Source organism: Lactuca virosa, chromosome 5 (assembly GCF_052849685.1).
Source record: "Lactuca virosa cultivar CGN04683 chromosome 5, Lactuca_virosa_CGN04683_v6, whole genome shotgun sequence".
NCBI lineage: Eukaryota > Viridiplantae > Streptophyta > Magnoliopsida > Asterales > Asteraceae > Lactuca > Lactuca virosa.
In genome coordinates this window covers 70,014,300-70,038,785 of record NC_136430.1, presented here as the reverse complement: position 1 = coordinate 70,038,785, position 24,486 = coordinate 70,014,300, and the positions used below count along the sequence as shown (strand labels likewise).

At 37.3% G+C, this 24,486-nt stretch overlaps 2 protein-coding genes across 3 annotated transcripts; one reads left to right on the top strand and one right to left on the bottom strand.

The window, feature by feature from the left end:
* The first annotated feature begins 8,045 nt into the window (after positions 1 to 8,045).
* On the top strand, positions 8,046 to 14,626 carry LOC145111370 (uncharacterized). The gene is made up of 9 exons (XM_079047653.1): positions 8,046 to 8,419; positions 9,225 to 9,596; positions 9,710 to 10,399; positions 10,446 to 10,497; positions 11,451 to 11,554; positions 11,631 to 11,936; positions 12,638 to 12,859; positions 13,233 to 13,607; positions 13,801 to 14,626. The coding sequence occupies exons 1-9, from the start codon at positions 8,201 to 8,203 to the stop codon at positions 14,449 to 14,451; spliced, it is 2,991 nt and encodes a 996-aa protein (XP_078903779.1). The 5' UTR covers positions 8,046 to 8,200; the 3' UTR covers positions 14,452 to 14,626.
* An 89-nt stretch (positions 14,627 to 14,715) lies between these two features.
* Positions 14,716 to 21,302, bottom strand: LOC145115168 (phosphatidylinositol deacylase). 2 transcript variants are annotated; one of them, XM_079051389.1, is made up of 19 exons: positions 21,001 to 21,302; positions 20,557 to 20,889; positions 20,222 to 20,467; positions 19,966 to 20,156; positions 19,752 to 19,890; positions 19,536 to 19,673; positions 19,279 to 19,462; positions 19,076 to 19,197; positions 18,791 to 18,967; positions 18,587 to 18,697; positions 18,167 to 18,286; positions 17,921 to 18,077; positions 17,676 to 17,839; positions 17,499 to 17,585; positions 17,025 to 17,353; positions 16,603 to 16,657; positions 16,363 to 16,502; positions 16,033 to 16,285; positions 14,716 to 15,207 (listed from the first exon to the last, which is right to left on the bottom strand). In XM_079051389.1, the coding sequence occupies exons 2-19, from the start codon at positions 20,845 to 20,847 to the stop codon at positions 14,878 to 14,880; spliced, it is 3,234 nt and encodes a 1,077-aa protein (XP_078907515.1). In that variant the 5' UTR covers positions 20,848 to 20,889; positions 21,001 to 21,302; the 3' UTR covers positions 14,716 to 14,877. The 2 variants fall into 2 exon arrangements, with proteins under 2 accessions (XP_078907515.1, XP_078907514.1); XM_079051388.1 differs by having other exon boundaries at positions 20,557 to 21,302.
* Positions 21,303 to 24,486: the final 3,184 nt, after the last annotated feature.

The following is a 24,486-nucleotide window of genomic DNA, read 5'->3' as shown; positions in this document are numbered from 1 at the left end:
CTTAGATTGGTTTTGGCATTTAAGGCCTTGAATGCACGTTAAGTTTGCAACTTTACGTGGTAATCATGCCCTAGGAGGCTAGATCTGCAATTTGGAGCCTTGGTCTTGCTTAAAAGCGTCTGAATAAGAAAAGGATTGAAGGTACTCGACGAGTTGCATGGTCAACTCGAAGAGTCGGATGAAGATTGCATGTTTTTGATTTTACATGAACTCGGCGAGTCAGTAAGATGACTCGACGAGTTGGTTTGAGTTTTCCCGACATTCTAGACACTGCATGGACTCGACGAGTCAGTGAGTTACACTCGACGAGTTGGGTCAACATGGACTGTTGCACTTGACTGTTGACCTTGACCTTGACTAAGGGTTGACCAGTTGGACTTTTGAGGGTATTTTGGGAATTTATGGAAGTGGATCATTGGTGGATATAGATGTTTAAGCTTGGAGTTGTACTTGGGGAGTTTGACATTATCATCCCGAGCTACTTGTGAGGTGAGTTCTTCTCACTATATCAACAGGGTCTAAGGCACCAAGGCCGACCCTTTTTGGATTGTTATCCTGGTTATAGTATGCTTGTATGCGATTATGATATGTTAGATCGGTATCCTGGTAGATAAGATGTAGTTATGCTATTATGATCTGTTAGATCGGTATCCTGGTAAATAGGATGATGCTATGCTTAGTGATTTGTATGATATGTGCTAGTCTGTTGATTGTTATGTGTTATGATAATGTCAACATATGTGTGTGTGGTTGGGTTGAGGCGGTCCTGCTTTGTGCTGAAGGCCAACAGACCCAAGGCGGCCCAGATAAACTGAAGGCCCTGCGAGGCGGTCCAGTCAGGTCGAAGGCCCGACGAGCGGTCCGGATAGGCTGTAGGCCCTGCGAGGTGGTCCAGACGTATCGAAGGCTCGGGAGTGGTCCAGATAGGTTGTAGGCCATGCGAGGCGGTCCAGTCAGGCTGATGGCTCAGTATGCATGTTGTTTGTATGATATTGTTATGGTTAGTATGGCGTTGGTATTTTGGGGGAACTCACTAAGCTTCAGGCTTACATTTGTTGATTTTGTTTCAGGTACTTCGGATGATCGCGGGAAGGCAAAAGCGTAATCGTGCACCTCCTCGTATTTTATGATTTTGATTTCTGGGATACTCTGACATGAAACCATTTTGAAAACACTTTGTAATAATTAATGTTTTTGAATGATTGAAAAAGTTGTAAATCGGCTTGAATTTTATGGATGTTACACCTGATCCAACATCGGCTGGGAAGGAGAACTAAGCATTCCTTAAAAGGGGTGTGGATATATTCCTTGACACAACGCGTTTTAAAGCCGTGAGGGCAACAGATCCCATAAGAACTCTGCAGTTAAGCGTGCTCAGGCGAGAGCAATCCAGGGATGGGTGACCTCCTGGGAAGTTTTCGCGCCTGGAGCCCAAAGCGAACAATATTGTGATACGTGCCAGAGGGACCTTCGAACCCTATAATAGGGGGTGAAGGTGGGTTGCACCTGATCCCACATCGGCTGGGAAGGAGAACTAAGCATTCCTTAAAAGGGGTGTGGATACCTTCCTTGATACAACGCGTTTTAAAGTCGTGAGGGCAGTAGATCCCATAAGAACTCTGCAGTAAAGCGTGCTCGGGTGAGAGCAATCCAGGGATGGGTGACCCCCTGAGAAGTTTTCGCGTCGGGAGCCCAAAGCGGACAATATTGTGATACGTGCCAGAGGGGGATGTTACAAAAGATTCAATAAAGTTGGCAACTTTATTGGTCATTGTGGCCCCTAGATGGTTAGATGTTCCATATCTGAAGAGTTGTGTAGTTTTGAGTTCATGCATGGGGGTTTTGACCCTATTTATTTCATTTTCGACCTACATGAGTGAGAGAAAGAGACATGAATTGGACATGTATGTCCATAAAGTTTGGATTTTTATCAGCCTTTGGAGTCCCTAAAAGCTTTCTGGAAAGTTGGAGTTGAAGGTTTAATGGATTAAGGACTCGATCTATTAAGTTGTTCATAACCAGTGGCTACGGCGTGGCATGAAGGGTGCCACGACATAACAATGTGGGAGTCATCAACTATTTTGTCTAGAGTTAGCCACGGCGTGGAGGCATGTGTGCCACGACTTGGGGATCGAGTTATCTGCAACTGAACTGTTAGATCAAGACTGAGTTATTAGCCACGGCGTGGCCATGGGCTGGCCACAATGTGGAGGTCAGCTGATGAGGATTTTTTACTATTGACTTTTGACCGTTGAATTTTGACTTGGTTGATTTTTAGTCAATTGACTAATTTTATAAGAAGAACTAAGGGTTTACCTTTTGTGGTTTTTTAGAAGGTGTATAACACTCGTGCATTGGCTGAGAGAGAGATAGAGAGAGAGAGAGAGAGAGTTGTTAGTTGTTGACTATGTTTACAAGGTGAGTCTTCTCACTATATTATGTAGGATGCTAGTTTTCTTTGTGATACTTGCATGGAAGACCAGGGTGTGGCCATTGGCGTATGTATGGAAGACCATGGCGTGACCCTTTGCAATTGTATGAAAGACCAGGATTTGACTCTTAGCAATTGTATGTAAGACCAGGGTGTGTCCCTTGACATATGTATGGAAGAACAGGGTGTGGCCCTTGGCAATTATATGAAAGACCAAGATTTGGCTCTTGGAAATTGTATGTAAGACCAGGGTCTGGCCCTTGGCATTTGTATGTAGGATGCTAGTTTCCTTCATTATACTTGCATGGAAGACCTAATAGTGACCCCTGACACTTGTATGTAAAGGATATAGCCCTCGACATTGCAAGGAAAGACCATGAGCTGGCCCATGGTATGGAGTGACTATAAGACTATGACTTGGCCCATAACATGTACTATCTTATGTATGTTATGTGGTATTTTGGGGAACTTACTAACCATTGTGCTTACGGTTTGTAGTCTAAATATTTTCAGGTACTTTCAGTTCCAAAGGGAAGGGCTCGACTTGAGTGCACAGCATCCCCCTGATGGCTTTTCCACACTGATTATTATTGTTTTACTCTGATGTTTGAGAGATACATTTTACTATGATTGGTTTTGGAACAAATATTTGTATGGATTTGATGGTTGAAAAATGAAAAATTTTATTGGTATTTTTGGACATTACATGGGTCACATTTTAATTTTTTTATTGCTTAAGTAAATAATGAAATTAATAAATAAATGAAAATTTAATTAAAAAAAGTAAGTGAAGGCAAAGTAGTATTTTTATGTATGGTGAGGACCAAAGACGCAACAAAAACAAACCATAAGGATTGTTTGAGTTAAAAAAAATAGGGACCAAACGCTTAAGTTACCTCAAACCATAGGGACCTTTCGTGTAATTTGCTCTATACATAATAACAAAATCATTTTTATTGTTATGTACTAAAATAAATAATTATTTAATAAATACAATTTTAAAAAATCGGGGTATACCGTATACGAGCCAAACCCGAGCCAATCTCGAGCTCCATACTATAAGGCCAAAACCAACTGAGCTCAAGCCTTAAAAATTTTAAACGAGGCGAGTCAAACTTGTATTCGAGCCTAGTCAAACTTGTATTCGGCTATGTTCGTTTGCACTCGTTCACGCTAGTGGATGTGATGTCACACTTGTCACGGTTCACGAAGGCGCCTCGTCATTTTTGCCACACTTTAGCCAAAACTTGTCATCTGCATGACGTGGGTTGCCATACTTTCCATGTTAAATATTTTTTTAATTAATTTAGAAAATAAATATTTCAAACATATTATTTTTTTAAAAACCTAAATTCCATTAAAAAACATAGAAATTATAAAAAAAACATAGAAATTCAAAAAAAAAACATAGAAATTAAAAACATCACAAGACCATTAGAAATTCAGAAACATCACACTAGATATTCAAACACATAACCCACTAGAAATTAGAAGACAAAGACTTCAAATTTGACGTCATTTAGGGTACTGCCTCATAATTTGCCAAAACTCAACAAGCCTGAAATCTTTGTCAGGTTCAACACGGTAAGCCTCAAGAGCATTCTCTAGCAAAGTATTTCCGTTTTCACTATTTACGGCTTCATGCATCACCCTACGAAACACAATGGTAAACTGAGTTGCGAGTACGTTTGCGTTTCTCCATTTGGCGTAGAGTTGATCTTTTCTTCATGGTTGAAGGGTTTGGCGGTTGTATATGCCGGCGACTATCCTCCAAAAAGTAGTCGGAGGGCTGTCATTATGAGTAGGATTTTCTGCTACATCAATCCATGAATGAGCGAGTAAGATCTTTTCTTTAGGAAACCAAACACGAACCATTTTTAGTGATGAGATGTAGAAAAATATGGAAAAATAAGAAAGTTAAGAGAATAGAATTAAGAAGATTTGAATTGGGTGAATGGTGAATAAGGATGAGGGTATTTATAGTTGAAGGTTGAGGGTTTAAAATTTGAATTTTTAAAGAAAAAAAACGGTTATATTTTTGAAATTGGATATTTTTTTGGGAAAGATGATATTTTTTGAAAATAGAATTTGAATAATAAATGGTAAAAAAAAGGAAAACATTTTGAAATTGGGTATTCTTTCTGATCGCTAAATCTCTACCGAATTGCCAAGCCGAGCTCGGCATGCCTAGGCTTCGGCCCGGTGTTTGCCGAGAATGTCGAATTCGTTCCCGAAGCACTGAGAAGCCTCATCATCAATGAGTTTAAACTGTATTAAGACAAATTAAACGAGTTAGGGGTATTTGAGATGGGAAATCTGCGAAAAAGTCCCAAAGTTTTGGGCCAGTTAATGATCTAGTCCTAAATTAAATTTCATTAACAAAAAAGGACAGGAAACCGGGTAACATAATCACTTTAACCCTTTTTACCTTTTCAGCAGGTTACCTCTTCCCTCAGGTTACCTTTTCACATGGAAGTAAGATCGAAGCAAGAATTTGTTGCTTCCTGTGGTAATCTCCCATTCATTCTTCTACAAACACATATATTCAATACATTTCTTATCTCTATCTCTATTGATAATATATGTGTTAAATATGCAGAAAACAACAATAGAGCAAAGAAATTATTAGGTATCATGGGTCTATTCATGGAACAACATTACAGTCATAGGTCGACCCATGACTCAAATTGCAGTTTCTATAAAAGATGTTCAACAATCAAAGAAATTATTAGGTCAATCATGGGTCTATTCAAGAACCCATAAACTGAAGTTTTGTAAAAGATGTTCTTTATCCCCCTCAAGAAGTTTCTGCTATTAGAGGTGCTTCTGAGAAAATGATGAGGTTTGTTAGTGAACTCGAAGTTGTACCTACATCTGTTGTAACTGAAGGACCATTGGAACCAGGTTTGACTAACTCCCAGTCAACAGATCGTGACAACCCTTCCCCCATCCCAATTCCATTCGACTTCACCTTCACCTTCACCATTGATGAAACAACCTTCTTCTTATGTCCCCGTTTTTGCCCTTAAACCACCCCTCAATGTACAAAGAAACATTGGAATCCCGTTGCTTCAACCCTTTCCACCTCCCACTCCACCGCCATCACTAACTCCGAATTCCAATTCCGCCCCGTTTTATGGACCATTGACCAGGGAAAAAGTTCGACCAAATCAGTGTTGAGAAGCTTGTAGAACACCATGGAGGGGTTTTATAGAGGAATGGGTGACACGGAAGGTTAATGGAGGGTAACCTAAAATCCTAATTATGAATCAGAATCAGAAAAAAAAGGAAATTAGACATTAGGAAGATGATGGATTGTTTTGAAGACGAAGAGGATCTAGTGTATATATGGGTTGATTTCAATCACCCAATCAACACATTTGAGTAGATCAGTGTTGAGAAGCTTGTACAACACCACCATCTCCATATCTCCTCCCGTATAACACCACCATCTCACATGTTACCCACCTACAAATCAAATGAGAGGAACTCCATATGGCCTTGGTGAACAAACGAGAGAAATAGAGGTATATTCTTGTTCATCTTCACAATTTTGGTTACCCACCTGCAAATAAAACGAGAGAAAGAGAGGGGGGAGAAGGAGAAACACATAAGAGAGATTTTAAAGCTTGGGTAACCGGCTAATCAAAGGTTTACCGGTTCAAAGGACTAAAGTGAGTGTAATAGCCGGTAACCCGTCCTTTTTCATTAATGAAATTTAATTTGGGACTAAATCATAAACTGGGGCAAAACTTTGGGACTTTTTCGCAGATTTCCCATTTGAGATTGCTTTTCAAAACAAATTATTGGCTTATTGGTTTTTTGAAAGCTTATAAGTCAAAAAATGTGTTTGGCAAACTCAAAAGTGCTTTTCGGAATAGCTTTTCCATAAGCATCAAAAAGCACTTTTTAAAAGCATGTAAAACTTGGCTTATTGAAACTGTTTTTGGTTTTTTTAACCAAAATAACTTCAAAAAAACATTTTTAAACCAAACATTTTTTAACTTATTGACTTATTGGTTTTTTCACCATAAAAACTAATCCAAAGTTCCAAACACTTTTTAAAAAAACTCTTTGTACTACCATTATAAGACAATAAACACTTTTATCTAAAAGCATTTTTAAAGTTAGACTAAAATGTAAAATTGATCCCCGTGGTTTGTAAAAAAATGTGGATGGAGTCCAAAAACTTTTCAACTTGCACCATTAGTCCAAAAACTGAAACTTTTTGTGGTTTTGGTCCTTGAAAAGTTTAAAATTACTTAGAATGACTATTTTGACCTTTTAATTTGTTTTTTCCATTTTTATGTATTCTAATAATTAAGTAATTGAAAAAAAAACAAAAAGAAAATATTATCCACCCCTCCCACCCCATACACCGATAACACCCACCTCCTTTACTGATTTAATTCACATACATACATGCATGAACTTCATCAATGAAGTTCTGGGAAAATTTGATGGAGATTCAATAAACATACGAACACACACACACACATCTCTCTCTCTCTCTCTCTCTCTCTCTCTCAACAAACACACACATACAAACTCTGATAAACCAGAATTACCCTTCACCCAGTTCTCATCCCTCTTTCCTTTATCCCAAGTTATCATCATCAAGACCTCATGTAATGTTCTTTCTTCTCAATATTGTTTTTTGTTGGAAAAAAATGGAGCAGGAACAAAGTAAACCTGTTAAGGGTGAAACAACATTTCAATATCTAGGTTTTTTAATTTAGTGTGTGACTGTGTTTGTGTTTTATTCTACTATTCTATAGCACTAGGTCAAGCCTGCTCCACCAAGTCAGTGACCGGAAAACCATTTTAAACTCCCTCCCTGCGTCCAACGCTCAGTTCCCACCTTGCCGACGGTCGTGAGGTTATACACCAGAAACCCATTTCCTCACCGTTGCAAATGGAATGACGATCTTGATCCTTTGATGATTGCGATGGAGAAGGTGAGCGAAGAACAAAAGCGAATCAATGAACCTGTGAATCAATTGAAGAACATAAGTGAATCAACCAACCTGTATGGAATCAAAGATGGACAAAATGAAGTCAATTTTCTGGAAAGAAGGAAACGAATGAAAAAGAGAATTCATGACAATAATAAATATAAAAAAGAAATTATCGGAAACAAATGAAAAAAAAGAATTCATGACAATATGGAAAGTAACTTCAAGAACTGTAGAAGGAAAGAATCGAGGAGGGAGGAGATCGACAGAGTAGAAGGGTGAAGTACTTACCGGAAAGAAGGGTGGCAGTGTTGCTGGTTGGTTTACCGGCTGGAAACGTAAGAGAAAAGATGGAGAAGATGAAGGAGTGGATTGTTAAAGAGAAGGTGTGGGTTTTGTGGGGCTAATATCTATTTTTAATTTTATGAATATTAAAATAAAGATTAATAAATATAAAAAAGAAATTAGAAGGGTATAATAGTCCTTTCAAACTTATCAGGGACCAAATCCACAAAAAAAAATCTTATTTTGGATTAATGGTGCAAGTTGAAAAGATTTTGGACCTTATCCACAATTTTTGACTAACCAAGGGACCAATTTTACAGTTTTGTTTTAAAGTTAAAAAGCACTCCCAAACACCCCTTAGTTGGACGAGCCAACTCGACTCGGACCGTTTGTTGAGAACAAAAGCTGCTTTCGAGATTTTCAATAATCTAAACTCCGAGTCTCTGATCCTGTCGTTCACAGGACCTGTAGATTTCTAGAAACTAAAACCCTAATTCGGAAAACCAAAATTATTGATTTTGAACCCCAAATGTACGGAGATCAGCAGGCAACTATGCCCAGTTTCACTTCATACCCGACTACTAACCCTAACCCTGATCCTAACCCCCCTAACGCTGATGCCTCGCTGTACCAGTATTCTCATGGATTCGATGGGTCGGAAATGCAATCCGCATTTGAGCTTGAAGAAGCTGCAGCGTCACAGAATGAGGTGATTTTTCAGATAACCGATTCAACTACATTTGAACATGTAAAGTTATATCTAGTTATGTAATTCTTTTTATTTGGTTTATCACCGATATGTGGTTTTCTTGCAACCTGGGTGTGTAAGATTGCATATAGAAATTCATGATTCCTCTTCCGTTCACCAGATGAAATGTGTACGCATTTCAATTTTGTTTTAATGTGTAAATACAATCACATAAGAACGTAATGCATGGACTTTGATTTCCAAGATAAAAGGAAGTGTATCATGAAATGATCGTTTCTTCTAAATTCTTAGGAAATAAGGTTACAAAGCTGTGTGATTGTTCTTTACTCTTGAACTTTAGTAATGTCCCACATTGATCCTTGACTGTTCTGAGAAACTAGTAAGGGTCTTCATATTTAACCAAGGTGTGAAGGCAAGGAACTAATCCAAATGAATAGGATATGAAGGGGATTTACGGAAGATGTTGACTGTAGGTGATGATTAAGCATCTGTTCTATATGAATACTATTATTATTATTCTCTCTGAAACAGAAATGATATGTAGAAAACAAATCCTCCAAAAACTTTATTCTCTTGCTTCAGTAAATCAAGAACAAGATTCAGTCTGCTCACTTCTTAACAATAACAAGTTGACTTCTATTTATACTAACAATTGAAGCCACTAAATAATGACTAACAAAGAAGCTGTTAAGTAAGAAGTGAAAGTGCAAAACTACCCTTCTAACGGCAAATTTTGATTCAAGTAATCCATGAACAATCTCCCGTTTAGAGTCTTTGCCTTTTGGTTTTCAGTATTCATTTTATTTTGGTGAAATGTGAATGTAATACCTGGACATGTTTTCAGGCAGCTGGCAACATCGGTGATGAGGCACAGCATGTGGTGAACACAACAAGTCAACCTGAAAGCATAGAAACCATTCAATGTGAGGTATGCAATATTACTTGTACCAATAGGGACATATTCGAGAAACATACACAAGGAAAAAAGCACATGAAGAATATGCAAAAGATTGCCATTTCATCTGTCATTGGACCAAAAGTGACACCACCGAATGCAAGTGCAACTTCAGTAGGAGAGTTGGAGAATAAAAAGCACTTGTTATTGCAAAATGGAGCATCAGTTGATAAATTGCTCTACTGTGAAACTTGCAATGTGGTATGCAATAATCAAGATGCCTTTCAGGCTCATCTTGCTGGTAGAAAGCATTCTTCAAAGGTAAACTGAATTAAGTTACACTCCTATATGATTGTTAGGATTAAATGCAAGAAATAGCAAAATGTAGATTTTTCAAAGTACAGTGCCTTGATAAGAAAAAAAATGGTATGCAGGCAATCATGCAGGGTGCGAGTACAAATGACGTTTTTAACCCCACATCAAACAAGATTCATGAGGCTCGGATGAATCCTGACCCTTTGAGGTGTGAACTTTGCAAAATCAGCTGCACCAGCTTTGAACTCCTCAACACACACCTGTCAGGGAAGAAACACCTCAAGAAACTTAGAGAATCAGAGCAAATATCAGATCTGCCCTTGACCTTTGTCACTTCACTGGACACCCAACGTATGCAAAATCAGGAGTCTACCGAGGGCAAAGCCGTCATTTCACATGAAGGTAACCCGCTGTCGTGTGAACTTTGTGGGATCAGTTGCAACACTTATGAGATGCTCAAAGTTCACCTATCAGGAAAAAAACACCACAAGAATTTGGAGAAATCAGAAAAAGGAATTGGACCTAACCCTGAGCCAGGGATGCTGCAAGATGAAGGGAAGGAAGAGGATAAAGTTGTAAATTTGGATGGGAGTAACAGGAAGACAAAGAGAGTGGCAAGTGATGAGGAATTGGAGGCAAAGAGGCAGAAGATTCTTCAAGGAGGAGCTGCATCCAATGGTTTAAGAACTTGTACTGTGTGCAATGTTGTTTGTAGCAGTCCGGCTGTGTATAACTCTCATCTTGCTGGTAAGAAGCATGCTGCAATGGCTGTGAAACAGGCAGAAACTGGATTGACTGGTCAAGAAACATGAACCCTTTTGTTATTTAGTAATCTGGATGGATGTGTTATTGTAGAAACTTGATGGAAATTGTGACTTTGAGAAGAATCTCGTCACAAAATTGGAAGGTTTTAGAATGGATAACTAAGGTTGTTATGATGATTAAATAATAGTGGCTGTGGTGTGTTTTGGAAATGGAAAAGTGGTTTTACAAAATTAATATGTTAGAATCGAAATTGACTCATGTAACCATAATGCAAGAGAAATATATGTTTATTTCATCATGTTTATCCACTTATTTTGTATCTATGGAACTGGATCATGTTTATGTACTTACTTTTGTTGTTATTGTTTGGGAAAATTCTACCAAAGTCTTTAAGTTATTACAAATATTTGATTTTTGACATTGCGTTATTTTCTTTCTTAATTCGGACACTTCGTTTTCCAATTTGTTTCAATGTTAGACCATTTATTCGGTTGCGAGCTGACGTAACAATTTTTTATGATGTGACAACTGACATGGCATGTTGACGTGATATTTTTTGGTGTAATCATATTATGAGTGTCAAAATTGAAAAAAAAAAAAAAAAAAAAAAAAAAAACTAAATATTAATGACTTTTATAGTTATCCAAAATGTAGTAAAAAAAATAGTTAGGCTTTTATATTCACATGTGATCAAATCTTTAGCCTTGATATTCATGCATCTCATTGTAACAATATAAAATGACTTAAGGTCTTTCATATATTTTGTCATAGCCATATATTCTAGACTTGTACGAACAATTCTATGTATGGATGCAGAAAACATTTCCAAAGAGAACATTAACTCTACTCCCTAACTCCATCCCATTTAAACACATTCAATCTTTCTGTCTTAGATCAACGTGTATCAGTCCTTATGTTCCAATCATCTTGTACTACCCCAATAACAATGGAGATAACACATCCCAAGTCATAGAAAGGTTACTGGTTCTAAGAACAATTTGTATCTCAATCATCGACTCAATTTTATCCTTTTGCATGACCAATTAAGAATGATATTTCTATCGGTTGTAATGATGTTGGTGCTAAAAATGTTAGAGCGTTGGTCCATTTTTCGTATTGTCGAGTTTCTAGAGCATCTTGATCATCGATTAATCAATAGGTTTTTCCATTTGAACCTAACTTTAACGAGTTTAGCGCAGGTAATCGTGTGACGAGTGTTCAAGTGAACAATTTCAAATGTGGTGGGATTGCCATTGGCTTGGCATTGCACACCAGATCCTTGATGGGGTTGCATTGTGCATATTTCTAAAAGGATGGAGTAACATGGCTCGTGGAGCTGAAGAAGTCTTGTATCCAAACTTAACCATATCATCTCTCTTCCCTGCAACAAGCTCATGGCTTGGAGACACATCATCGAGTCTAACTCTATCAGTGTTAAGTGAAGGCAAGGCTTGCACAAAAAGTTTTGTAGTTGGGTCGGATGCTATCGTTAGATTGAGAGATGGCATCGTTAAGTTTGGATACACGACTTCTTCAGCTCCACGAGCCATGTTACTCCACCCTTTCATAAATGTGTATAATGTAGTTCTATCAAAGATCTTGTGTGAAATGCACAAGCCAATTGCAATCCCATAACATGCGTAAAAATATGATTGTGTATGTTTAATTTTGAAACTGATAATACGAAACTGCACAAAAATCACTACATTTTTTATAATTTTCTTAAACGTTACTACATTTTAGTTTTTTTTTTCCTCAATTTTGACATTCAGAATGTGATGTTATCAAATATCATGTAAACTATCACATCATCAAAGATTATCACATCAAAGATTATCACGTCAGCTGATAACCGGGTAAACAGTCAACATTGAAACAAATTAGAAAACAAATTGTCTGAATTGAGACAAAAAATAACGCGAAATTTTAAAATCGAATTTTTATGTAAACTTAGTGATTTTTGTGGAATTTATTATTATTATTTTGCAAAATCAAAATCTCCAACAAAAACTATATAATTCACTAACTTTATGATAATTTTCTCAATTCAAGCTCTTGGGCATATTTGACTTGTATAGTGTCATTTAATTTTCCATATCTATAATTTGAATACAGCTAGAGTTAACAAACTAAAAGAGTTAAACGAGCCAAATTGGAACCGGTTCAAGAACTGCTTTCGGATTTTTGAGTTTAAAACAAGAACTGCTTTCGGATTGTGTCGTTCGCAGACTCTGCAGATTCCACAATCTAAAGCCCTAATTTCGTAAAACCAAAAGTATTGATTTGAACCCCAAATGTCCGGAGAACAGCAACAATTAGATATCACCAGCTCCTTTTCTACCCCTAACCCTAACTCTCCTCACGCTGATGCCTCAATCTCAATGTACGAGGATTCGCATGGATTCGATGGGTTGGGAGCCCGACCCGCATTTGAGCTTGACAGAGCTGCAGGGCCACAGAGTGGGATGATTCCACAGACTACTGATTCAACTACATACGAACATGTAAAGTTTTATCTATCCATCTATGTAATTTCATTTATCTGGTTTATCATCTACAAGCTTGATGTTTAAGATTGCGTATAGAAATTCATGATTCCTCTGATGGAATGTGTACGCGTTTCATTTTATTTCAAATGTGTAAATACAATCAAATGAGATTCAGATGTATGCACTTTAATTTTCAATTAAAATGGGGTATTCTGCCACTTATCAATATATTATATTCTTATGTTGCTATGTGAGGATTTTTCTAGGTTAAAATATTGTCTTGAATAAAGAATTACAATGATCAATCACAGCTCAGTTTTAGCATCATAATTGAATCAATCAGTTATGTTAGTTTTAAAACTTATTTAACTTTGTTGATGTGACTCAGCATGTTGCGAATGATGCGATAGTAACAACAAGAAGTCAGCCCAAAAGCATCCAGTCTATGCAATGCGAGGTATGCAATGTTACTTGTGACACTAAAGACGTACTTGAGAAACACAAACAAGGTAAAAAACACTTGAAGAATATGCAAAAACTTGCCATTTCATCTGTCATTTCACCAAAAATGCCACCACCAACACCAACACCCACACCCACTGCAAGTGAAACTTCAGTAGGAGAATTGGAGAATAACAAGCACAAGTTATTGCAAAATGGAGCATCAGTTGATAAATTGCTCTACTGTGAAACTTGCAATGCGGTATGCAATAATCAAAATGCCTTTCAGGCTCATCTCGCTGGTAAAAAGCATTCTGCAAAGGTAAGTGCAAGAAATAGCTACCTACTTTCATTCCTCTCTATAATACTAATAGGCAATAGCATTGTACTTTGAAAATTTACCCAAATATAGAAATGTGATGCAAATTTTACTGCTACAAGTAGGTAGATTTTTCAAAGTACAATGTGGCCTTAATAAGAAAAAGAAAATTTGAAAGTACAAAATGTTGTAATAGGCAATGATGCAGCTTGTGGTTACGAATGGGGTCGTTAACACCACATCAGAATCAGACCCTAAGGGTCCTACTCCTGAGCCTGAGGCTCAAACCAATAATAATCCCAACCCCATACAGTGTCAACTCTGCAAAATAAGCTGCTCCAGCATTGAAGTCTTCAACACACACATGTCAGGGAAGAAACACCTCAAGAAACTTAAAGAATCAGGCCAAATACCGGATCCTTCCTTGACCCTTATCAATTCACAACAAGGTAAACCCGTGTGGTGTGAACTTTGTGGGATCAGTTGCGACACATACGATGTGTTCAAAACCCACCTATCAGGAAAGAAACACAAAAAGAATTTGGAGAAATCAGAAAAACCAGTAGAAGGAGGAGGGATGTTGCGAAATGAAGAGGGTAAAGTTGTAAATGTGGATGGAAATGGAAATGGAAGTAACAGGAAGACAAAGAGAGTGGGAGGTGATGAGGATATGGAGGCAAAGAGGCAGAAGATTTTGCAAGGAGGAGGAGCATTGGATGCTTTAAGGATTTGTACGGTGTGCAATGTTGTTTGTAGCAGCCCTACTGTGTATGATTCTCATGTTGCTGGTAGGAAGCATGCTGCAAATGCAATGCTTGTCAAACAGGCAGAAACCGATCAAATCTGAATGTGTAGTTATTTTTGTAGATATATATTGTGAATTTGAGATGAATGAATCTTGGATAGTTTTTGGACTAGGAAAATAGTTATGATGATCATATTAATAGTGGTTGGGTTGTGGTGTTTTCTCATTATTGATGCAAACCCTGGAAACATCTATCAAAATCCATTTTGTCACAAAAGAGTCTTTGTGTAATTTTGTCTATTTTTATATATTAAACTTCTCTTATTATGTCATGGCATTATAGTTCCACAATCAAACGACACAAAATTTCACAACAATCAAACAAATTCTCTCAAAAAATATGGGAAAAGTCAAAATTGTTGGAGTGTCAAGTCAAACCATAGTATAGTAGTACAAGTTCCTATCATTAACGTATTACATTTAAATTGTACAATGAAGTAGAAAATCATGGGAAAAAAATGCCATTTATCAGTGTCGATGAGAGTGCTTTCTATTACTATAATAAGGCTCTCCACCTCTTCGGTTTCTTTTCTCTATAATTCTGAAAACAAATGAGATGACTCCAATAACAGCCATCCCATAAAAAGCTTTGTAAGGAGCCAAATCCAAACCTGAAAGATAGCAACCGAATCCTGCAACAAGGTATACAAATCCTTGTCTGATTTCATACCCTCTCATTCCTGGAATCTGAAAGAACACGTTGAACTCCGGTTTGGAATCACAGATTCCGTGGAGGACTACACCCATACACAGGATGGAATCCAACAACCATGGAAAGTTGTGCCCCATACTTAACCTCTGCAAAATAAAAAGGGAGACACCAACAGTTTACCTATTTGCCCCTTTTTCTTATTCTTTCTTCTCATTGTCAAATTTGCTTTTTTAATGTAAGAGTAAAATGGTCATTTAAAATTAATGGGAATCGGAGAAGGAATGGAATGAAAAGCTCTATTTCTTTCTTCTCATTCTTTAGAATTAATTAATTTTTTTTATATATAATGTTATTTGGATTTTAATGAGATTTTATCATGTTCAAATTTTTTTGTTTTTTAATGATAATTCTATAATTATGAATAAATAACATACATATATATTACATTTAAAAAATTCACTCCATTCCTACACTCCAACCAAAACATGATCCTGGAATGTAATGCCACCTTGGTCATTCCATTCCATCATCATTCTATATTCCATTCCAACCAACCACGGTTTTAAGTTGATCGAGATGTTATTGGGCTAGTCTATAACTTTGGGATTCTAGAAATGAAAAGAAAAAAAAAACAATTAAAATATTCAAGAGTAAATTACAAATTTGATCCCTGTGCTTTACAGAAAATCACAAGTTCAGACTCCAAAATTTGAAATCGTATTTAAGTTTGTATTTCTTGTGAATATATATATATATATATATATATATATATATATATATATATATATATATATATATATATATATATATATATATATATATAGTCCATATGTTTTACTCAAAATTGCAGGTTTAGTCCAAATATTGCAACAAAATGCAAACCTAAGGACAACATTGGGACTCGATCTGAAAATTTGGAGTGACGTAATTTTTGGGGCCAAATTTGTAATTTAGTCGATATTGAATTATACCTCGAACCAAGCAACAAGTGAAGGAAGAAACATGAGGAGTGAAAGAAGATGCAAGATTAGCAATCCATGTCTATGGTGAAATATCTCAAGTTGTGTATCACCATAGCTTCGTGTAGAGTCCGGGGTACTGGAGCTGTTCTCATCCACAGGCAATCCCTCCTCCGATTCTTCATTCTTGAATTTAAATGACGTTTTGTTATTTCCAAATCCAAATAAGTCCTCACTACGAGCCTTGCTGGAAGCTGTAAAAAAACTGTGACATACAGAAAAACAAACGATTATTATTATGGAAACTGGATATGTTAGGTAAGGGTAGAATTGGAATTTTACCTGCATAAGGCGTGGTGGCAGCATAGGGCATGGGAGAAGAGTAAGATAAGGAGACCTAAAGCTGGATGGACAAAGCAAACTAAAGCAATGGCAACAAGTGATGTGGCTAATGATGAATTGACATTTATAACCCTTGCCACCTGTCGTACAAATCATATGAACATAAATGGTTTCAGTGATTTATTTATACAGGTTAGAAGCTGTATTTGGATAGCTAATTAAAAATTAAATAGTAATTACCTTAAATGGGAAAAGGTTAGTGGAATTTGAGTTATCACCGATCCACCGTTTCCACCTGCAAAATTATCCATGAAAGATAGTTAAGGGCAAACTAGTCATTTAGGCTGATGCATTTGTTAGACAGGATGGAATGGACAAGCTGTATAAGGTGATTTACAATTGAAGATAAGAGGGCATTTTCGTCTTTTGCACAGATAAAAGATCGAAAGCCAGTTCATGTCCCATTGACATAAGTGCCCCTGTCCCACATAGTACACCTCTTTCCAGGTGGGACAAAACATGTACTTTTTGTCCTATTGGCATCAGTGTGTGTCAGTTCTGGTCTCGGTTCAATACATGTCAAACAAACACAGTACAACCTATCCAGTCAATCATATTGAATTAAGAGATGAAAACACAAATGTTGAGAGAGATTAACGGACCTTGTTTTAAAGAAAACATGTACTCTAGCAACCACATGGGAGAGTATCTGGGTGGTTAATATCAAAACGATTATGATCCCATTTGCTATTAAGTAGCAAATGATTGAAACAAAAAAGAAGCTAGAAACCGCAGGAAATGGCGATGTGCTTAGACATGAATAAAACAGAGCAATAAGAATGGGTGAAATAGCAAGGACAAGAAACGGAATTGGCATTCCAAGGTTCAATTCCACTGCAGATAGTAATGAAGGAACAGGCAGATCAAGCTCCCATGCATTTGCTTGCCTCATCAGACCAAAAAAAACTACAGCAAATGCAAATCCAATAATCTGCATCACATAAATCAATTTTATTTTACTACATTGTTTTCATGCTTGAATGACTCATTCCATTCCTTCAAGCCAACCAAACATGATAGTGGAATGTAATGACTCATTCCATTCCTTTGTACCAAAATCAATATAAAATGCTAACCTGGGAGGCGTATAAAAGCATAAATCTACGAGCACCAGCAGTTAGAGAAACAGCAGCACTAGTTTTATAAGAACAATGTGGGTCCACCTGCATATGGATAACATTTGGGTTAAAAAAAAATTAAATAGTTTATAGAATTTACAAAATTGATAACATAACATATAAATGTAAATTTACCAGTAACAGAACATTGGTTTTTTCAGATCCATGAGTTGAGGTCCAAAGTGCGGGTGATGAATCCACTTCAATTATACGAGAATATAAATTGGGAAATATGTGAATGCCAGCTGTCAGGTCCCACGCAAGGGCTACAGGTGGAAAGCATCGAAGCTTGCAAAGACCTTTCAGATTAAGAAATAGCAACCATCAGGACATATATATATATATATATATATATATATATATATATAATAAATGCTTACTGCCGGTATCCATGTCTCCAGCCTCTTCAACAGGAAGTCCAGAGTTTTTTATCCCACAGCCTGTTGTTTCCAGAGACACTGTAGCAGGAAAAAGCCCTAGACTGATACCGAATGTAATATTCATTGCAATAGGGTGATCCTCCTTAATGAAAATGTCCTGAAAATGTTTTAATCCAAGTGGGTCACTTGAACTTGAATGGATCATCAAGAATTGAAGTGAGTATTTCATGAAAGTAGTAAACTAACCTTCCGAGAATACATAGAGAGAAGCAATGAGTGAGGAGAAAACTGTTTACGCCCTTCTTCTGGGTTGAAAAACTGCCCAACTGCCATCGAAGCTGCAGGTGGAGGCCTCCCTGAAACAGTCTGGATACATATATATATATATATATATATATATATATATATATATATATAAAAATCACTGTAAGTTATACTATCACTTTAATCTTTGTTGATATAAAGCATCGGCGTACTCATATTGTTATGGATAAGGGTATGTTTGGTTGGATGGAATAAGCCAGGTAATGGAATGAATCACTACATTCCATGATGGAATTAGAACAAAAAATCAACCACCCCCTGGCAAAAGAATGAACCATTCCATTCCTTTCTTGATCTCAAGTCTCAACAAAATTCATATGACATAGTGTAAGGAGACATTACCGGGCTTGGTGCAACTGAGATAGTGAGGAATCTGAAGCCATGCATATCCTTTGATTCCAACCAAAAAACACCTGATGGTGGTGGTTGTTCAGTCTGACTTCCTGGTTCAATCTATATATAGAAGTGACATGACAGTCATACCCTTCATATTATTAAAAGAATTAAAGCACAAAAAGGGCAAAAGCGGAAATATTAACAACATACCTGCCTTGGTGCTGGTCCTGAAGGAATCTGCACAATCTTTGATGTCACTTCAACAACCCTTTTGCTGAGAGGCAAATCTGATGCAGAACTTCCTTTCTCAGGCCAAAGATGAAGTCTAACCCCATAACAAGGAAGAAGGTTTGTCACAAGAACAAACTTGTTTCTTCCATTTGACCCCTGACAATAGGAGATTATAACTTATATTATATGTATGTTCTAGCCTTAGCATCAAATATTATACATTTTCTTTCTTGTCATTAAAGCATATAATAATACTTAACTAACCAGTTCTTTTATGTCCAGCCAACGCCTTCTGCCATCCATTGCTAAAATAGTTACTGTTGGTGTCTTGATGTAAAGATCCCTTTCAAGTCCCTCATCACTCCATTGTAGTTTACTGGGACACCCTGGAAGCCAAACAAGTGAGATCTTTATTCTTATTCTAATTATTTTTAGTAAAATAGAAATGCTATAATATAAAAATGTACCAGCATATTTTCTCTCTTTGTGTAAAGGAAGATGTGATGAATGCTTCTGAAGTAAACCACCCGATTTTTGCCTTGGAAAACTTCCACTATGAAGCATTTTTGTAAGAATTGATAGTCTTTTCCTTGACCCAGAAATGGGATGACCAGTTTCAGGGTCAACCAAACTAAGAAGAGTATGTGAAACCTGAAATCCAGTTAACAAATTAGACATAGACCCACTTTTTATAAAATATAAAAACTTGGGAAGTAAGGCTCACTTGCACAACAAGTTGATTACACCATAAGATAACCTGGTGCTCCATTGATAGCCATACAGTCTTCATGCCCATGCTACTAATCATAAAACCATGAGTAGATGGAACAATACCATCAACTGATTCTAGCTTTGACCTTACCTACTTACAATGAAAAAGAACACATCTTTTAGTTAGGGTTTAGGGTCTGTACAAGTGATTGATGTCAAATAATCACACCTGATAATCATTAGCACCACCAGAAATGGAGACAACAATCACTCGAGATAATGTTTGAGCCTCATAACCCTTTTTCCATTCCTGATTTATGTACTCATAATAGTGGCCCAATGATGGCTGCAATGCAATGGGGGGTGACCTGAACCAAGAGTAAAGAAAATTACATCACAATTGATGGACACAATGATAATCAGAAAGTCCAAGCAAAACTCACTGATGTGGAGTTGATAACGTGACAACAGTTTCAACTGATGACTTTCTCAAATTAGGGTGCACAACTGCAGCTCTAGCAACAAAACCACCCATAGAGTGGCCAACTAATATGACATTATTAGGCAAACTACCAGATTCAGAACCACCTTCTTTTTCTCTAGCATCTCGAGATTCTTTATATTGATCCAGAATCTACAACCAATATGACATTATTACTTATAGGCGATTTATATAAAGATATAATAAAGATAATATACCCTGTGAATGGCATATACAACATATTCTGTATGTTCTTCAAGTATCTGGCCATCCATTGCAGAATGTTCACCTTCAAGGTCAACTGCAAACCAGTCAAGCCTGCGAGTATACTGGGTGACTTTTGGAATATCTTTTTCATCCATATCTACTCCCTCCTCAAGCATTAAGGAAGCTTCTTGGTATAACATAGAATCAGGTGGGCCACCTTGATAAGCCCTATCAGATTCTGCTGCTATGGACCTGACCTGTGAGAATCAGTTTAAAATAAAAAGACATATTAGTAACACAGGGGCAGAAAAGGAAAAACAAAACAAGCTAAAGTTACATCACTCACCTGCTTGTAGCTACCTCCATTTCCAGGGATGAAAAGAACAGGAACCCCATTAAGTTGTTTAAGATGCTCTTTAAAATCGATTTTTTTCCAGCCTTCATGATACAAATACAGTCCATACTTTGAAGAAGATGAACTTTCTGTAGCTGATATTGGAATGTAAGTTGGGTACATGTATGTCATGTTACAACCATTTGTAATCGGCTTCAATAAATCATATATGGCAAGTAGACCAATTCCAATGGAAAGAATGACAATTGTTGCTAATCTAAATTTAGACTTGAAACTTTCCATTTTCCAATCTACAGCAAGAAAACCCTCCCTCAACCTTGCATCCTTCACGAACAACCAAACAAAATTAAGAGAAGATTAAGGGCCAGTCCAAAGGTATTTGATGTCCATTTGTAATCGGCTTCAATGGCGGGATAGGGTTTTGTGCTTTCGTACCCGAAGTTTGGATGCTGGAACTCGGAGCCAGAGGTGAGCGACGTCGCGTCAGAACTCGGAGCTGGAGGCCGGCGGTGGCGAAGGTTGAGAGGTATGAACGGAGTGACAAGGCTTTTGGGGGAGCTGCGAAATGCGAATCTGAGTCCTGAGATGGGATCGCCAATCTCAGATGAACGAAAGAGGTGAGTAGTACACAGTAATCGCCGATCTGATCAAAAGAGGCGATTAGAGAGTTGCAAGTCTTGAACTCTAGTAATCGTTTACTGTGTACTACTACTGTATATCAAATTTTGAAAAATGAAAACATCATCCTAACTTTTTCGAGTATATACCGTTTAATTGTCAATTTTTTAGATCACGCATTACGGTTGGGTATTTATATATTTTAGTAATTTTTTATCTATTAATGTATTTTAGACAATAATTTAATTTTCTTTCAAATCAGTACAATTTCTTTTTAATATTTGCAATAAATAATTGGACATTTATATATTTTAATGATTTTATTTTAGTAATCCAACTCTATTTATTTTTTATTATAATCAAAACAATTTCTTTTTAACATGTAATCATGCTATAAAGTTCACGATGAACTAACCATGACGTATAGATTATATCCATGTTAAAAAAATAAAATAAAATAACATATTAAATCACAAGACACAAACCAGTGTTTGTTTCACTCTTTCACTTAAAACAAAATGCAAAACATCAAAATATATCAACAAAAACCATCATAACTCTCTCTTTCATTTGAAACAAAATATAAAGCATCTACTTGCTCACACTTTTGCCCAACACACAACTAAAGATGTCAACAATTAAATTGTATACACCTATAGAGGTAGATGTAAACTAAAAATAAAAATGTGTTTATATGTGTGTGCCTATGGAAGATGTAAAATATATACATACCAAAATGGAAATCGGTTGAATCGGATAGAATGGAATGAAGAATGAATGGAATAAATATATTCCACAATCAAATTTCCTCAAATAATGAAATGAAGTTTTTATGTTATATGTAAATTCAATGTTATAACTCTATTCGATCATAAAGAATAAGTAATGTATTTACAATAATAAAAAACTAAACATAATAAAAAGATCTTTAAAATCCAAATATCATTATATTTTTAGAAAATAAAGTTGAAACTTCGAAAATAAAAGCTAAAAATAAAGAGAAAATAGATCCTAAAATTAGTTTTTTTTAACCGAAGAAGCATACATCAAATGAACATTAAAGCGCACAACAAATTTAACATCCTACAACTAATTTTAATACGAAATGAAACTTGATAATCTTTCATTGATCTTGAATGAAAATGATACAAGAACTTATATCAGCTCAAAATGAGCATCTAACAGAATAACTGAAATAACAGCTAACTATATATTTACATATCAACCCTCTTATTATGCTTATTTACAATTATAACCTCTAATATTCCCCCTCAAGTTGAAGATGAAGAATAAATGTTCTTCAGCCCCAACTTGCCTAGAAATGGTTGTAGCTTGGAATTCGGTAAAGGTTTTATGAACATGTCTGCAAGTTACATGGCATATTGAATCGGAAGTAGCTTTATTGTTTTGTCTTCCACTTTTTCTCTCACGAAATGGCAATCAACTTCTATATGTTTGGTTCTTTCATGAAATGTTGGGTTATTTGCTATTTGAATAGCTGCTTGATTATCACAAAATAGCAATGTTGAATGGCTTAATGGAATGTCAAAATCTTTGAGTAATTGCCTTAACCATACAAGTTCAGCTGTTGTAGTGGCCATTGCCCTGTATTCTGCTTCAGCAGATAACCTTGAAACAGTTTGTTGCTTTTTAGTCTTCCATGAAATCAAAGAAGATCCAAGAAATACACAGAATCCTGTAACTGATCTACGAGTGTCTTTGCATGTCGCCCAGTCTGAGTCACAAAATGCTTTCAATTGTAGTGTTGAATCTTTGGAAAAGAATAAACCTTGACCTGGTGAGCCTTTCAAGTACTTCAATAAGTGACATTGTAACATCCCAAAAATCGGGTCCAAAAATTTCTTTTAAAAACATTATTAATTCATAGCGTTAAGTCATTCAAACGTACTAAAAGGGTTTATATGACAAATCATAGTTTCATTTCCCAAAACACTTGTTTAAATATCAGAGTAAACATCCCAGGCTAACTTGTCATGGTGTGTGCACTGCAATCCTCCCGAGCTCCTCTTCTAAAAACTGAATACCTGAAACCAAAACTAAAAACTGTAAGCACGAAGCTTAGTGAGTTCCCCAACCTACCACATACCATACAAATCTACTGATCCGAACATAATCCGAAACACATAACCATATACTGGGCTCTCGCCCGCTGCATTGGGCCTCGCCCGCTATCGGACCCCGTCCGCCACCAGGCCCCGCCTGGCCCAGGCCCCCGCCTGGCTTCGAGCCCCGCTCGGCGTACAGATCTGTTTTCCTTAGGCCCCGCCTGTCTCCGGGCCCCTCCCGCTAACATATACTAGCATACAACCATATCACAATACATAACTAACATACTCTACTGGATTACTGTGCTAAAGCCTCGCCTATCTTGGGCCTCGCCCCTGTCCTGCTACTGATGAATCATGGAACCCCGTCCACGCTCCTACTGATGGTGAGATACGGGCCCAGCCCACACTCACTCTTTTCCTAACTTGGGCCTCGCCCCTGCTCTGCTGCTAATGAGATATGGAACACCGTCCACACTCTGCTATTGGTGAGATACGGGACCTCGCCCACACTCACCTCCCTACCAGGCACATACAAGTATCACACAGACAACAAGTATACCCTATCATGCAAACCATTCCTTGGGCACCCGCCCGACATTGGACCTTGGTCCTGAATATCATGCTAGTAAACAGTGCTTAAGGCTAACCCCCGGGTCTTCCTACTCACAACTACATGACCCGGCATTGTGGCCGTAGACCCATTCACACAAAGGGAAACTCACCTCAAACTGCTGAAGCGGCTGATAACCCTCTGGCTGCTGTCCGACAACTCTCTGAACCGCTGCTCCTCTAGCTCCCCGAGCTACCAATACCAACAATAACAATTAGCCTAACTGTCCTCCAGAAGTCAACTAAGTCAACTCTGGTCAAGGTCTTTCTCAAGGTCAAAGTCAACGGTCAGAGTCAACTTCCAGTTGACTCGACTCGCCGACTTGTTCTACCAACTCGTCGAGTCCTTATTCCTTAAATTCCAAAACAACCCCGACTCCACACGTCGAGTCTAGCAACAACTCAACGAGTCCTCCTTCAACCATATACTCGGGACTAACTTCAACCGACTCGCCGAGTTCATCCTTGAACTCGTCGAGTTCATCATCATCCCATGAATGTCTAGACCATGACTCGCCGAGTTGTATGAACAACTCGTCGAGTCTGCCTTCATAACTAAGGAGATTGCCCCGGACTCGCCGAGTTCGTCCTTGAACTCGTCGAGTACGATGATCATCAAGACCAT